This window comes from Heloderma suspectum, chromosome 8, assembly GCF_057233095.1.
Source record: "Heloderma suspectum isolate Gila_16-S chromosome 8, 16-S_ref, whole genome shotgun sequence".
NCBI classification, from domain to species: Eukaryota; Metazoa; Chordata; class Lepidosauria; order Squamata; family Helodermatidae; genus Heloderma; species Heloderma suspectum.
The window spans coordinates 40,033,587-40,050,611 of record NC_139465.1 but is presented as its reverse complement, the minus strand read 5'-3'; the positions used below and the strand labels follow the sequence as shown (position 1 = coordinate 40,050,611).

General features: G+C 44.2%; 1 protein-coding gene across 4 annotated transcripts; it reads left to right on the top strand.

Annotated features, from left to right (window-relative positions):
- The first annotated feature begins 340 nt into the window (after positions 1 to 340).
- HSDL1 (hydroxysteroid dehydrogenase like 1) lies at positions 341 to 15,029 on the top strand. 4 transcript variants are annotated; one of them, XM_084812039.1, is made up of 7 exons: positions 341 to 412; positions 990 to 1,101; positions 6,111 to 6,215; positions 7,129 to 7,361; positions 9,236 to 9,681; positions 10,944 to 11,171; positions 13,907 to 15,029. In XM_084812039.1, exons 2-7 carry the CDS (start codon positions 1,061 to 1,063, stop codon positions 13,994 to 13,996), a joined length of 1,143 nt encoding a protein of 380 aa, XP_084668165.1. In that variant the 5' UTR covers positions 341 to 412; positions 990 to 1,060; the 3' UTR covers positions 13,997 to 15,029. The 4 variants fall into 4 exon arrangements, with proteins under 4 accessions (XP_084668165.1, XP_084668168.1, XP_084668169.1 ...); XM_084812042.1 differs by lacking the exon at positions 990 to 1,101; XM_084812043.1 differs by lacking the exon at positions 6,111 to 6,215.
- Positions 15,030 to 17,025: the final 1,996 nt, after the last annotated feature.

The following is a 17,025-nucleotide window of genomic DNA, read 5'->3' as shown; positions in this document are numbered from 1 at the left end:
TACTGAGTGCTGTTGACATGATAGACAAACGGTGTGCCCATGTGAAGAATAGAAGCGACACAAATATTTGATTCTGCTTTTTTTACAGCATGTTCAAGGCCTGCTGTCTTGTGCAGAGGAGCTGCTGGTCCGCTGCAGCTGGCAACATAAAAATCCGGACCTCGGATTTCCATGACTTGGGCCGTTCAGCTGTTAATACGTTTGCCAGGCAATTTGGAGAATCCACTTTCCACATTTTCTGCAGAGCTGGAGGGAAGGGTTAGAGAACGGAGAGGTTTTCCTTCCCGGCTTAACCAATGAGAACGTGAGGCTATGGCCATGCACACGCGCGCTCCCGTGCACACAGAAACGTTGCAGGCTTCATCGCTTGGGTTCTGATGCAAAGCCTGCCTTCATAAGAGAAGAAAACCAGGTAAAAGAAATAAGGCAAAATAGGCCTGTGTATTTTATTGGCTTGCTTTTTTATTTAAAGAATTAAGCACTTGCCTTTATTTGCTTTTTTCTTTTTTGCTTGCTTGCTTGCTTTTTTAATTTAAAGAATGGTTGATGAGCTGCTTCTTTTTAAATCATTTATAAAGCTGCACAGCAGCACTAATCAAGGATCATAAAAAGAAAAAAAAATCCATGTTTGCATCATTTTCTCCCCCCCCCCCCGTTCTAAAGTTTAGAACGTATGCATGGATTTATTACGAATTTAAAGTTGACAGATTATTTCTAGAAGAGCGGTGGAGAACATCTTCAGTATGCCTTTTTTTTCCTTTCCATCCAAGGATGCAAAGTGTATGCTCGGTTTCTTGGAAGTAAATCTTCACTGGACTCCTTTCTTTCTGGGTAAATACGCATAAGATCAGGCAGTAAGCCCACCTTTATTCCTCCCCATGCAGCATGGCTGGCAATTCAGGTTTTGTGAAAAATTGGTTAAGAGGCGTGCAATAGGCACTGGGACAAATGAATAAAGGATACAGTGAAATGGTACCACTTACATTTAGGCTTTGTGACCAGCTTTGAATATGGACTCCTGTTGAATCAGGCGAAATGCGTAGATGGACAACATGAGCCTATGTATGCTTACTCAGAGGTGTCAGTGGGATTTCTTTCCTGGTAAGTGTGGCTAAGATAGCAGCCTTAAACTTGAATTGATTGATTGGTGGGAGCAGGTTTTAATTGGTGCAGCAGAAACCAAGGTTGCTTGTCTTTAAAGTCGTTTTGGCTTTGGTGGGTTACAAAAGAACATTAGAAAAGCTCGACCCGATCAGACCAAAGGCCTGTCTAGTCCAGAGTTCTGCTCCCACAATGCCAGACCAACGAGAAGGTGAAGGCCTTTTTATTCTCCCAGTATTTTAGCAATTTAGATTCCTAGTCTTCTAGCTCTGGTGTTTTAAATCCGTATTTTAAATCTCTGCATTGCTGCAAGGTTTTATTCTGGTTGTACTGTTACATGGTGGTTTTAAGCTTTCATATTTTATATTGTTTTATGCTGCGCTTTGTGGTTTTATTTTTTTGCTAACTGCCCAGAGAGCTTCAGCTATTGCGTGGTATAGAAATAATAAATAAATACATAATAATAATAAAAATAAAGAAAAGGGTTGCAATGGTGAAGAGGAGAGGGAAGTCCAGGGAACTCTTGGGGTGTGAGCTCTTGGCAGGTGTCCAACTGAGCATGCTCAGTGGCCAAGGAATGCTGATTTACTGTTGCATGGGCGGGGGGCGGCAGGGCGGCAGAAAGAAAACTGTGTGGGAGGAAGACTGGAATGGAGTATCTTGGAGCGGGGCCTTGACGGGGAGCATTCCACACTGCAAAATTTTGTTGCAGGTCCCGCTTATTTATCGATGGATTGTTTGGGGGTTCTTTGAATGTTATCTGTCTTGAGCACTACTGTGGTAAGTGGAAAGGTGGAATATAAATTATTCTAATAAAGTCATAAAAAGGAGAAGAAATATGTGTAGTGGATACTATTAGGTCCCCCCGAAAGAAATGGAATGGTTGTTATTTGTAGCACTTTAGCACATCGGACAGCATTTAGCATGTTAAACCCAAGTCATTGGTTTGACCCACTAATTCTTGGGATTGCAAGCTGTGCACACACCCCTTTTAAAGCTCATTACTTAAGCTGCCATCCTATGCATGTTAAGACAGAAAGAATTCCTACAATTCATAGTATTACCCAACCTAGCTGGGGAACGCTGAGAATTGCAGGACTTTTTTCTGTCTAAACATGGATAGGATGGCACCCTTAGTGTAGGAAGTAGGGTGAAGTTCCCGAGGCCTATGACTAAAAGTCACTTGTGAGAGAGTCCCTCTTTGAGGAGAGAGAGGCCCAGTGACTGTTTGTGACACCGCACATGTGTGTTGCAAAGCAAATAGAGCTGCTTTGAGAACTGGTAAATAATATTAATTTTAAATAATTTTGTGCTGAAAGCTAAATTGAGGGCAGGGTCAGCATCAAAGGTAAGCATGGTCAGGCACCTGTTGAGGGCCCACACCCCAGCCATGAATGCTACCCTGAGATGCTTGGAGGAAAGAAGGGGTGCAAATGCAAAGGCTGGAAGTTCCGGGGAGGCAGCAAAAAGGCCTGGGATTGGGGCAGGATGGATGCAGGAGTGATGAACAGGATGGATGCAGGTGGATGGCCAGCAGGGCTGGCGTCAAGGGTAGGCATGGTTGTGCATCTGCCAAGGGCCCAAAACCCAGCAACGGCCCATAGACAAGAGCCCACTAGACCTCCTGCTCCTCCTCTTCACCACTGCAGCCTACATGTTCCCCTGCCCATCACTCCGGCCCAGGCAACAGTGGTGGTGAGAAGGAGTAGATGCCACGGCCTGCTTGTTCACTGGATCGCTGCCTGTTGAGGAAGCCAGCGGTCGCAACAGTGAGAAGGAGGAGGAGGAGCAATAGCAACTGCTGACAATGGCGGTGAGAATGTAGACTCGTTAAGGGAGGGGCATGTTGAAGACGTCTTGGCCCCGGGCCCTCAAAACGTGACCAAGGGCATAACATGCCAACAGTTTTTCAGCTGTGCTGTCAATTTAGGGCGTGTCAAGCCAAAGTTTAAATAAAAAAAACTTTGAAACAGGTCTCCCAAGTCAACTTGCCTCTGTAGCAGTGTCTTTAACATGTTGACGTGTAGCATAATGCAGGGGGTTATCCCGGTTTGGGATTGTGTCCCATTTGACTGACTGCTGGACAGAAGTTGGGCATATGTGGTCAATGCTCCTGCTTCTCAGGAAATGGGTTGCTGCCGTGGAAAATGGTGTGACCCTTAGGGACGTAGTGGGAGAGGCCTCGATCCCACACTGAGAAATCGTGGAGAATGAGGGTCACTGTGTCAGGAATGGCATCCTACTCTCAAAGTGTGGAGAAATTACTCAGAAGGCCCTCAACGCTCATTTGGTTATCTGTTATCCTCTCGTGTGTTTTTAATGTATTCTTTTATTTATTTCTTACATTTCTGTACCGCCCAATATCCGAAGCTCTCTGGGCGGTTCACAACAGTTTGAGGGTACATCTCCAAGAATCATTGGTGGGGAAGTCTTTGCGGTGGGAGATTCAGCTTGTGATGAGCATGGTGACTTGCCTGTCTCCACGGTATGAAGGTTGGAAGGTCATGAACCAAACAGGCATGGGAGGGAGAAATTGGGGGATATGTGTAGGAATCCATGATCTCTGGAAATGGAGTGGAGGGGTCCTGGAAACTGAACCTGGATCTAGGTAGTAGATGGCATTCCAGGGCCTCCAATGGAACATTTTGTAAACGTAGCCTCTTCTCCATGAAGGACTGGGGGAAGGGCTTAGACCAGTGGTCTCCAAACTTTTTTGATTGTGCACCTCTATCAGTAAAAATTTTTGAGCGTGCACCCCCTATATATATTTATTTATTTATAAATTGTATACGTGTACTACTATACTAATACATTATGTACATTATAAAACATACACAAATAGAAATTAAAAAAGGATGAGATAAATATGAAATAAACAGTACTTTAAAAAAAAATTGTTTTATTTTATTAATGGTACAAAACCCTTTTTGCTCTCACTAAAAACAAATTATGAATATAACATTTTGTTAGTGAGAGCAGTGTGATTGAGTATGCTTCGTTATTTTTGAAAATCATGGTTTAACACTTTGTGACACGGCAGTTCGAAGGTCTGGTTCTAGGTTCAGTTTATTCGATACTTGGTTTTAATGGCTGTTGTAGCTGACGTAGCTGTCATAGCGTGTCATTCTGCCAAAGGAGAGTGGGAAGGGTTAATCTCCGATGGTGCAGTTGCTCTTGGTGGCTGCAGCAGAGGCAGGATAGGACTGGAGTCCAGAGAGAAATGCCATGGAACTTCCCTCTCAGCTCCTGTCCCATTCTCCTGCCTCCGCCACCACCACCACTGAACACAATGGCAGCTCATCGGGGCAGCGGGAGGCTGTTCAGTTGTCAGGCGGCTTGCACACCCCAGTGGATCGTCTTGTGCATCCCGTGGGGTGCACTCACCCCACTTTGGAGACCACTGGTTTAGACCACGCTTCCCCATACTGATGGGGGATACTGGGAGATGTAGTCCAACACATCAACAAGGCACTAGGTTGGGGAAGGCTGGTTTAGACTTTTTAGCTTGTAAAAAAGAAGATGGACTCTGCTTGACCTTTAGTTTAGGAATCATGGGCACTTCTACCCTCGCTGGTTATGAATGGGCAAGCCCTTCCCCCATGGCAGCCATTTTGTGAGAGCACCCACAACATTCTCTCAAAATTCCACATATGCCAACAAAAGGTTGGGGACCCCTGATAGCAGTTTTAGTTTTGTACAAGCAACAATTCAAATATACCCAATACTAAAGACGGACTATTGCGAACTGCACCCTGTGCCACTTAAGCACAATTATTTTAGTTATTGCCATCTGACTAGGGAAAATAAAAGTTGAAAATAGAAACCATACATTTTATAGTAAACAAAAAAGAATGTATTGTTTAGTTAGAAACACCCTCATACAGTCACAGTATTAAGGCCTAGTAGCATATTTTGGTATCAAATTAAACTTTATAACAACACTGAACTGTATAGTACACTCAGGTATTCTCAATTGTCTTGCATAAAAATCTTCACGCTATATATTTTGAGTGAGAAAACCTTGCCTTAAAAAGCATGCCATTCATTCCAGAACGGAAAACATCAGAGGTGTTTTTTTTTTTTTTAGTGTTCCTCCAAATTTTCACATTTTCTATTGGAAAAATGGGAAAAGATAGGCTTTTTCTATTCTCAAAATTTTCCAGGTTTTTTTCCGGGCCTTTGCATCCCTCGTCAGTTATTATGTCTTTTATTGGTTCCCTTCCAGCCATGCTATTTCTTGTATCATGGCTAACCACACTGAGTGGGGATCCTAATTTAACATCACCCTACCAGCCATATGGAAACATAGATACTGTTGTAAGGTTGGGGTTTGGAGATGGAGGAGCTGTAGCTTAGAGGTAGAGCCCCTGCTTTGCATTCAAAAGTTCCCAGGTTCAATTCCTGGCATCTCCAGGGAGAGGGGCTGAGAAAGACTCCTTCCTGAAACCCCGGAGAGCCACTGCCAGTCATTGTATACAATACTGGGCAAGAGGGACCAAGGGTCTGACCCAGTGACCTGGTTCACATGACACGACGGCCCACCATGGTTTAATTTATTTGCAGGGACTGTTGCATCATGCTGGGTGCCCATGGGCGCCATTTGTGCATGGTTCCCTGGCTTGCTGAGGCTTGTGTTGTGCAAACCCAGGCGGCAGGGGTTGTTTGAGGATTAGACAGCTATCAAATAACCCTAAAACAACTCATGAGTTATTTGAGGCTTGTCTAACCCTCAAACAACCCCTGCCGTCTGGGTTCGCATGGCCAGCTATGGTAAGCCAGGTGCTCACGGGGGCCATGCAAAAACAGTGTCTGTGACAGCCCCTGTGGGTAAATTGAGCATGGTGGGCTGTCATGACGTGCAAATGGACCCAGTATAAGGCAGCTTCCTATATTCTATAACAGGAGATTATTAATGGGGACAGAATAACTGTTCTTTAATCATGCCTCCAGTGTGGGAGAGCCCACCACCTCCCTGGGTAATTGGTGCCATTGTTGTATTGCTCTAACAGTCAGGAAGTTTTTCCTGATGTTCAGCTGGAATCTGGCTTCCTGTCATTTGAGCCCAATCGTCAGTGGCAAGGTTACCATGTGCTGAGGAGATCATTGGCTAAAAGGTCAGTGGATGCTCTTTGAATAGGTAGGAAATGCCTTGGAAAGTCCTGAAAGGGGGCATGCCTTTTTCTCCCCCCCACCCCCAAGGATGATGCTTTCTACTTCCATCAGGTTCCTCCTTCCATCAACATTTACCTGGCCATTCCATCAGGCTTAAACAGAGGGAGAGAAGGGAAGCAAAACTCTTACCTCGGCTCTGCTAAAAGATCAGCACCGTTTGACTCCTTCTCCATGAGCCATTTCTATTCCAGCTGGTTGTTTATACGAATTTTGTAACTAATTCCTGAGTTTGCTTTCCCCCCCTTCTCCCTCCCAATCCCTTTTCCTTTTGCATTGTGCTTTTTTTTTTTTTTTAAGATTGTGAACCCAAGGGCAGGGACTGTTTTGCTGATACGTATAAGCCACTCTGAGAGCCTTTTTCAGCTCTAAATAAAACATTAGCTAGGTCTGTCTGTCCCTCTGTGAAAGGGATCAAATTAAACAGGGATCCCTCTGTGACAGGGATCAAGTGAGACGCCCAAAATTTTGTGGGAGCTGTAAGCGAACAGCACTGGGGATGGAGGGTTGCTTTTCTCTGTAGATGTGGGAACAGTGGACTTTGGCTGTCCTTTGGAGTGCTTTCCACCTATCCGTCTGCAAATAATCTCAAATATTACAAAATGCCATAAACCTCCAGTGACTTCCTTTCAAAGGAAACTGAACCCGGGTAAGCACTGCGCCCCTGGAACTTCTCACCACTTGGGTCAGTCACTCGTTTTTCACCCTAACCTACCCCACTGGGCTGTTGTGAGGATAAAATATTGGGAGAGAACCTTGAGCTCCTTGGAAGAAGGGCAGGATAAAATGGGGCTGATTGACTGTTTGTTTGATTAATATTTTCTTCCATACCTCTGGCTCTTGCATTTTCTCTTTCAGACATCTGGTTGCCATGGCTGCAGTGGACAGCTTCTCTCTCTTGCTCAGGGAGATTGGACGGTCCTGCAATTGTTACATAGAGACGCTGGCTTTTATCGGAGCCTTCTATACAGTCAAGGCATGCTTTACTGTTCTGAATGACACTTACACCCTGGTCAGACTGCATTTCATTCCCAGGCTGGTCAGCAGGGCTGATCTAGTCAAGCTGTATGGAAAATGGGCGATTGTCACAGGTGAGAGACTGAAACTATAGCATTTAATGGCCTCCCCCAACACATTGCAACTAGGATCTTGTGTTCTGAAAGGGCCCATGTTGCCCTCCGAGCAAGAATCTACATTTGGATTTTGCATTTTACATAGGCAACAGGTTAACAATTGGCTGTTGCCTATAGGTTATTAGCCGCCCATAGTCATTGGCTGAGCTGCTCTGATGTCACGTAATGTTCCCAAACATCCAAACTACTGAAATTTAGAATGTTAGAAAAGACTGGATCTTTGGTGAATGAAGTGGAAGGAGGTAGAAACCTGAAGGAAAGAGGGATGAAAGGGGAGACCAAGGAAAGGAGACACGTAGGAGGAAAAGGACAAGACCGTCTCTGTGCTGTTGTAAGGAGAGAGCAGACAGGAAAATAAGGTTAGAGGCTGGCTGTGATGGGGCTGACAGTCATGAAGGCAGGAAGCCTGATGTGGAGGGATGGTAGTGGGCTACATTTTTATACACTGATTGGACCTTATTGGACTTCAGTTGCTGGATTTGTAATTTTATGCAGTGTACACGTTTGTGGCAGTTTTTTAAAAGTTGTATTTGAACAGAAGACAGGATCTGGTGCTGTTGTAAATGGTGATGCTAACAAAAATGGGAACTCTCCAGCAATAAGCATTTTGCAGGTAGTTCTTTCCTGAGCTGTTCTGTGTTCCGGTGTGCTCCACATCCTCTGTTGCTGGGGGTATTTGAGTTTCTGCCTCTGGCCTCTTGAATTGATTCCTGAACTCTTGGCCTCACCTCTCCCTGGATTCTGCTTCTGCGCTTTCCTTTAGCTGCACCTTTGCCTGTTACCTCTGGGTCAGCCTTGTGTTTGCCTTCAACGTCAGCCAGAAGCCTCACAACAATTCTGTGAGGTTGGTTAGGCTGAGAGTCGGTGACTGCTCCAAAGTCACCCAGTGAGCTCCATGGTCGAGTGAGGACTAGAACCCGGATCTCTTGCATCCTAGTCCAACTCTAACCACTACACCACACTGGCTCTCAGAAGCTTAACAGGCAGCCAGTGTAAATGATACAAAATAGGAGTAACATTATACGATTGCCTCGCTCCCACAAGCATTCTAGTTGCTGCATTCTGTACCAGTTGTAGTTTCAGAATTGTCTTCAACGGCGGCCCCAGATAGAGCACGTTACAGTATTAGTGTGTAACCCTGTGAAAGAGGCGGGCCTCATAAAGAGCCAACTGGATGGCCAAGTCTGCATTCCTGGATTTCGTAACTCCTGCAATGCCTTGTGGCATGATTTTTAAAATGGCAATAAATGAAACCAGCAGCAACCCTGAAATGAATATGCATAAAATCAGGGCTGAAACTTTTTTTTTTGGTAGTGGTCCGCTAACTGTAGGTCTGCTAACCACGGAAAGGCCCAAAATAATATCTGAGGGGTGGAGCCAGATGCAAAATGGGCGACTCGGGAGCAGAGCCAGTTACCAGCTGCACGCCTTCTGCGAGCAGAGCCCTTCCTCTCTGGGAAAGGAGATCTTGGATCAAACCGTAAAATTGGACAATACTGCTGCACGAAACCTGTTCAAAGACAGCCAACTGATTTCTTATTTTGCAGATGAGGAACACTGAGGCTGGGAGAGTTGTGATTAGTACAAGGTCACCTATGGCAGAGATCCTTTTTTGTTTACTTCCAGTTTTACTTACATTTTTTAAACTGTTGGTGGTTGGAAACCCTTGGAGATCTACTGCAAATCACTCATAGATCTACCAGCAAATCCTGATCTACCTTCTGTCCCCTGCCTCCCTCCCGTCTGTACTGAAATCTGCTGGATTGACTTCCTAGTAAGTGTGTTTACGACTGGAGTAATCTGGCTTCCATTGCTCTCTTGGTTTGTTGCAGGTTGCACCTCCGGCATTGGCGAGTCCTATGCTAAAGAGCTAGCAAGTCGTGGGGTGAACATCGTCTTAATTAGCCAGACCAAAGAGAAGCTGGAAGCTCTCGCCAAAGAGATAGTGGATTCCTACAAGGTTGAAACGGCAGTCATTGTGGCAGACTTCCGCAAAGGCCGTGAGACGTATCCTGCCATCGAGAAGGCCCTGGAGGGCAAAGAGATTGGCATCTTAGTGAATAATGCTGGTGTGTTCTACACTCACCCGGATTGCTTCTCCAATGTGACAGAGGATAAAATTTGGGATCTCATCAATGTGAATATTGGGGCAGCTAACATGATGGTGCATATGGTGTTGCCAGGAATGGTACAGAGAAAGACAGGCGCTATCGTAAATGTTTCTTCTATGTCCTGCTGCCATCCCACCCCACAGATGACGGCATATTCAGCCTCCAAGGTAAATGACAAAATATAAATGACAAAATATAAATGTGGTGTTATTATTGTTATTCCTAAAAGATGGGTATCCTTTTCCCATGGAAATGTATTTTCTGTTTCTATGGATAAGAACTTTGTGAACTAGTACGTTATAAAGGCTTTAGTCGGATCATATAATGAGAACAGAAGACAGGCTGCAGAGAGAAAATTCAAAGCTTGCCCAAGCCGTAACAGCTGCCTGTCAACAGGTCAGGAATGTGTTGAGTTCACTGTTCTAATCACATTTCAGTTGTTGTCATGAAGGCAGCCCTGGTGTATATGGCCACAATACGGCTGAGGAACCTGTGGCCTTCTATGCCCCGGCCGTGGGCTGCTAAAGTCTGGAGGTGCCGAGATAATAAGCCAGATCCAGGTTTGGTTGCAAGGAGACTTTACTGAGTGCTTACAGCACACAGGCATACCCAATGGTTGGATCAGACAGCTTCTCTGAACCCAGAGCCAAGGGGTACAATGGGTCTTATACCATACATGTTAACAGTGAGGCAGCATGACAGCAGCAAGCGTTAATTAGCATTCATCTGCAACTTTCCCAGCATAGACTAACAGTGCTTGTTCAGAAGGAAAACAATCAGAACCTTCCCAGTACAGACACCTGTAAACAGAGCCTCACTTCTCAGGCGCATCCTAGGCCTGATAAGATTCAGAGCCCGTTAGCATGGAATGTGCAGAGGTGGCGATATTGACCTTTGACTCATCTTACCAGCCAAGAGGCCCACTAGCAAGGGAATTGAACCAATGCAGAAAGCATTATGGATCTCTAGCCCCCTCTAAAACTACTGTTGACTTGGTTACAGGCCTGGGGCCATTATAGACCTTCGAGGTGATGTTGGACTCCCAGTTCCCATCATCCCCAGCCAGCATGGCCAGTGGTCAGGGATAATGGTGGTTGTAGTCCAAGAACATCTAAGCACCGTTGAAGTTAATGGGACTTCTGAGCAGACGTGTAGGATTTCACTGTTGGCTGAACTGTAAAGGATTAGTGCACTCTTGTAAAGGAGACTAAGCATACTAGAGAAATTATTATTAAGAGCTAGCAAATGACCAGTCAGTTTGACTGACAGAACTAGGGGTGGGTATTAGTTTGGCGGGACCTGGTTCCTTACCTGCCCATCAGCAACCTGTATGCGTCTCAGTTGAGAGGTGTGATTTAAGCTGCTAAACTCTGTTCTTTCCCCATGTAAAAACCAGAGAATCTGAATTGTCTGCCCTTAACCTTGATAGGCTTACCTGGACCATTTCAGCAGAGCGCTTCATTATGAATATGCTCCCCAAGGCATCTTTGTTCAGAGCTTGATTCCATTCTTCATCTCCACCGACATGACGAAATTTAGTGACACGCTCTCCAAAAGGAGTTTTTTTGTGCCTTCTGCTGATGAGTTTGCACATCATGCCGTCACCACCCTTGGAATATCCAGAAGGACGACAGGATACTGGCCACATTCGATCGTGGTAATATGATTGATTCTATTATTATTATTTTATTTTATTTATTACATTTCTATATTGCCCCATAGCCAAAGCTCTCTGGGCGGGTTACAAAGATTAAAAACCATTAAAGATATGGTATACAAAGTTTTAAAAAGCCATGTACATAAAAATACACGATCAGACAGTACACACAGAGATGACATATATCTAAAAATAACTTCAAGCAATCAACCATAAGACAAATCCAGGACCTGATTAAAAGTCATCCTATGCTGCTAAATGTCTGAGAAAAGAGAACGGTCTTAACCTGGCGCTGAAAAGATAACAATGGTGGCGCCAGGTGAGCCTTGTTGGGGAGATCATTCCATAATTGCGGGGCGGGGGGGGCACCACTGAGAAGGCCCTCTCCCTCATTGCCATCTTCCGGGCCTCCCTCGGAGGAGGCTCCAGGAGGAGAACCTTACATGTTGAGCATAGAGTACGGGTAGGTTTATGTCAGGACAGGTGCTCTGTCAGATATTGTGGTCCCGAGCCATGTAAGGCTTTATAGGTTAAAACCAGCACCTTGAATCGGGCTTCTGTATTAAATTTTCTCTTGACTTTTTCAGGAGGGCTGTTGAACCAGCCAGAGTCGGGGGTGGGGGCTCTAATGGGGCTTATGAAGGAAAAGCTAATGCACGATCTTGAATATATGCACTGAGTATAAGCCTGTGTTCTCAGTCAGTGTTGCCTGGCTATTTCTTTATTGTATTACGATATGGCTCAAAATATTTATTTTAAAAAAGAATAAAGGTGCAGGAAGCAAAGTGCTGATCTTACATTGCCACACAATTGTTCAAAAGCACTGTGTTCAAACTGTTCAAAGAATTATTCAGAATAACTTTTTGCATAGTATGAGCCTACATACTTCTCCTTTCTGAAGCTTACGTGACTTGGGGCCCAGGGGACTGGGGCTTTTGTGTAACATATGGTTGGTGAGAAAATGGAGAGAGAGAGCCAGTGTGGTGCAGTGGTGAGAGTGTTTGACTGGGAGCCAGGAGATCCGGGTTCTAGTCCCCACTTGGCCATGGAAACTCATTGGGCGACTTTGGGCCAGTTGGAGACTCTCAGCCCAACCTACCTCACAGGGTGGTTGTTCTGTGGATAAAAGGGAGAGGAGGAGGACCATGTAAGCCACCTTGGGTTCCTTAAAGAGGAAAAAGGTGGCATATAAATGCAATGCAATGCAATGCAATGCAATAATGAATAAATAAATAAAATGCAGTTCTTCCCTCAGTGCATCTAATGCTATGATTAGCGCTGTGTTGCATCCAGTTGTCATAAGCTGCCTTTGAAGACAGTTCAGAAGCTGCAGTTCCTGCAAAATGTGGTGGCCAGATTGATAACAGGGACAAGAGGATCCGAACGTACAACACTGATTCTGGCCCGCTTGCATTTCCTGTATGTTTCTGAGCCAGATTCAAGGTGCTGGTTTTGACCCATAAAGCCTTATGTGGCTTGGGACTGCAATACGTGACGGAGCGCCTCTCCCGGCATGAACCTACCAGTACACTATGCTCATTATCTAAGGCCTTCCTCCGAGAGAGGCTTGGAAGGTGGCAGCAAGAGAGAATACCTTCTCAGTGGTGGCCTCCCAATTATGGAATGATCTCCTCAACAAGGCCTGCCTGGTGCCAACATTGTTACCTTTTCAGTGCCAGGTTAAGATTTTCCTGTACTCTCAGGCGTGTGGCAGCATATGATGGGGTTTTAATCAGGACCTGGTTTTTCTTATTGTTGATTGTTTAGAATTGCTTTTTATAGATAGACAGACAGACAGATAAAATGTGTGTGTGTGCTGTCTGTTTATGTGTTTGTATGTAAATGGTTTTTGTACTATGTATAATATTGTATTTTTTAAGGTTTTTAGTATTTGTAAACCGCCTAGAGAGCTTCAGCTATTGGGCGGAATAGAAATGTAATAAAAGAAAGGAAATAAGTGAGTGGCATAAGCACTATCGGCTAGCGCCAAGTGATGCTTGCACGGTTTTGTCACCTTTATTCCGTTTTACATTTTTGCAGGTGCATAAATGTCGCTCCATCTTCTGCCTGGGCATACCTCCGATACCCCCTCTCCCACCCCGATAGAATTGTCCAGCCCATTTGTTTTTGTTTTGTTCTTTCGCTCAGGTATTTTTATCCTCTTCCTCAGCCAAAAAAAGGTTCCCGGAGGATCTTATAATCAGTCAGTAAAACAAGACTGTCCCTGCCCGCAGGCTTGCAATCTAAAAAAGACATGACATATAAGGAAAGAAGATGGGGAGGGAAGAGGAAAATGTAGTGGACTTTCAGCCTTGGGGGTGAAGTAGTAGACTTTTCAGTAGACTAGGGAGGGTAGTGGACTTTTCAGCCTTGGGGCAGTCCACCTGGAGCAGGCCCTGGTGTTCCCTATGCTTGCTCCTGGTGTTCCCTATGCTTGCTCCTGTCTCTCTTGTTCTTCTTACTCTTTTGAAAGGTGTGTGTTCTGCTGATGGAATGCCTCTTTTTTTTAAAGCAGCAAACAGAGGGTTGGTGGAGAGTGGCAGAAGGAGTGAGAGATGAGACAAACGTTTAATTCAGATCGCTCTTGGGTTTTATTTGATGTTGATAATGTTTAATGTTGTTATTGCTGACGGCCAAATAAATACATTGTCTTCCTCCTGGGGACCTGAAAGGTGGGGCGATTTTAAAAAACGTTACAATAAATCTAATTTGTGTTTCATCCTCTTGTCTTCTAGTTTCTCTGTGGACAGTACCTACCAGATTGGCTCTGGGCTAGGGGATGGAATAGAATCTTTGCCTGTTTTCACGAAAAGAGGCTACTTTGAAAAAAAACATGAAAAGAATTGCGAAGAATACCTGCTGGAGGACTGACAACACCTGGCAAACATTCTTTGGATGCATTTTCTTCTCATTTGCTAAAAAGAAAAAGATGATCTGTGTACCTAAACCTTGTATAGAGCCTTGGGTCATGCTTCTACCCTGCAAGATAGGCAAATCTGTTTAGGTAGCTGCCTTTCTGTGTATGATACCTGGGGCAGACTGAGTTCTATGAAGTACTAAGGGTGCAATCCTATGCATATTTGGACAAAAAAAATGTCCAGCAACTCCCAGCATGCCCCAGCCAGCTATGGGAGTGTGGTATGCTGGCTAGAGGATGCTGGGAGCTGTAGTCAAACATGTCTGGAGGCCACCAGGTTGGAGGAAGCTGTACTAAGTGATTCTTGCCACAGTGCTTTTGACTCAGACAAGAGTGGAGAATGTGCAGGGCTAATAATATGAAACATGGGGTGCTTAGGGGACTGAACCCCATGACAGCAGAAGGCGCAGAGACATCCTGCTATGAATATACCAGCATTGGGCACTGCTTTTCAAGTGGAAGGTTCTAGGTTTCTTCCTTACCAATGTTCTTACTGCAGTACTAATATTTTAAGTGGAAGCTATATGTTGAGTGAAATATCTCAAGCCATTTTCAGAACTGGAAACAAATACTTCTCTTCAGTAGTACACTGGCTTGCTTCAGTGGCCTCTGTTGTACAGCCCTGCCTGTGTGTTTGTAGTACTCAGATTTTAAAGCCATGAGATTACAGATGAAAACCATTTAGTTCTATATCAAGAAAGCACTGATTGGTCTAGAAATACTCAAATAATAGGTGACGTATCTGCAGAATGTTGCTCTATAGAGTGTCTAATAGTTAAGGCCCTTTAAAGTGTCTGAATTATAGTGTATCTCCAAGTATCTTTGACCGCCTGAATTTGAGGTGTTGGGGAAATGTATTTGTGATTTTAAAATATATATTAATTGTACTAATAGGATTTCTTTGCCCTGTTTCATTAAATTATATATATTAGTCATGTTTATATCCTGCCCGGGTGGTGTTGGAGGTTCCTCACACACACACCCCAAGGGGAAAAAATGAAGGTGTCCAACATGCTATAAAATAGCATTGATCATGAGAGGATAGTGAAAGGAGACTTACATTGCCCTGGTTCACACATAATGGCAATTAATAGGTTGTTTAACCTATGAATTATTGGGTTAATTGGGGCTGTATGCAAATGAGCACGCTTCCTCTGGCCCACTCTCCACTTCCTGGGTTGTTTGAGAAATTGGATGCAAATGTCTGAACCTACAACCATGGGTTGTTGATAGACAAACAACCTAGAGTTTTAATCCAACAACAAACCATGGATTCAAACTCTGGGTTGTTTGTCCCCCAATACCTCAGAGTTCTAGGTTCAGATGTCACATCAAACATCCCATGAACAAGGCATTCCTGGGTGGTTTGAGAAACCGGCTGCAAAATGGATGTGGCACACTTGCTTGTTCCCTTGCGGCCTCAATAACCCATGGTTTAAGCGACCCACTGTTTAAACAACCCTTGGATTGCTGTTATGTACAAACTGGGCCTTCTCTGTTTGCCCTCCTGCCAGCTGCAGGCTTGTCGGCCACAGGTTGGCTTTGCTTCAGAAGAGGAGCAGAAGAACCCAAATGGTCATTAGTCCCAGAGGCAAGTGGAATTAACCTCATTACGTCTCCTATGATTTTTCTTTTCCTTTTCCTGGGTAGCAATCTCTTTGCTACATTCCATACATTCCACTCCAATGCTATGACATTAAGACGATTTACTCATTTACTGTATTTTTATCCCGCTCTTCAGAAAATTATTGGCTTCTTACAGCTGCAACGATAAGCCAGAATCGCTGAGAATTCTAGCTGCAAATTTATAAACAGCATGCTCATGCATGCTGCCTGAACACCCCTGCTTGGGTCCTCCCACCAACAGGAGTGGCTAAACCAGGGGTGCATAATGCCCAGCCTGCAGGCCTAATCTGGACCTCTTTGGAATCCCTTTGTGTTTTAAACACCCTAAAGAATTTGGCATCATCATCATCAACATCAAACTTGACCACCTCACTGTTCACTCCTATTTCCAGATCATTTATGAACAAGTTAAAAAGCACTGGTCCCAATACAGATCCCTCTGGGTCCCTACTATTTACATCCCTCCATTGTGAGAATTGATCATTTATTCCTATTTTCTGTTCTATAACCAGTTACTGATCCATAAAAGGACTTCTCCTCTTATCCCATGACTGCTAAATTTACTTAAGGTGCAATTGTACGATCACCCCAGTCCACATGTTTATAACACTCTCAAAGGGATTTAAAAAGCGGGTGTAACGATGTCCATTCTCCAGACCTCTGGAACAGAGCATGAAGATCTTAGGGACATGTTACATGTTTTTGTTAGAAGATCAGCAATTTCACATTTGAGTCCTTTAACAACTGTAGGATGTATAACATCAGGGCCCAGTGATTTGCTAACTTTCCATTTGTCAATAAGGTCAAGAACTTCGTCTCTTGTCATCAATCACCGTGCCTCAGTCCCTTAGACTCCCTTCTTGAAAACGTCAGTTCAGGCACAGGTATTTGCCCTACATCTTTTGCAGTAAAGACATGAAAATAATTCATTCAGCTTCTCTGCAATCGCCTTATTTTCTTTAGTACTCCTTTTAGTCAATTGTTATCCAATGGTCTCCTTATCTGGTTTCCTGCTTCTGATTTATTTAAATAATTCTTTATTGTTAGTGTAATGTTACTAGTGATATGCTGGGGAGTGCTGGGACACGTAGGGCTTTTTTCTGTCTAAACAGGCATAGGATTGGATGCTAAGGGTACCATCCTATGGAGGATTAGACGGGGAAAAAAATCCTACAGCTCCCAGCATGCGATTTTTTCTGTCTAAACATCCATTGGATTGTGCCCTTTGATTTATTCATGTTAGAAGCATCACAATTAAAAACATACTATAACATATAACATTTAAAATATAAGATGTAGAAGTTAAAATAT

Excerpts from the sequence above, each read along its gene's own strand:
- HSDL1 (XM_084812039.1), top strand. The coding sequence starts at position 1,061 with ATGTATGCTTACTCAGAGGTGTCAGTGGGATTTCTTTCCTG. Across the intron at positions 7,362-9,235 it reads AAAATGGGCGATTGTCACAG|GTTGCACCTCCGGCATTGGC; the intron begins GTGAGAGACTGA and ends GGTTTGTTGCAG. Across the intron at positions 11,172-13,906 it reads ACTGGCCACATTCGATCGTG|TTTCTCTGTGGACAGTACCT; the intron begins GTAATATGATTG and ends CTTGTCTTCTAG.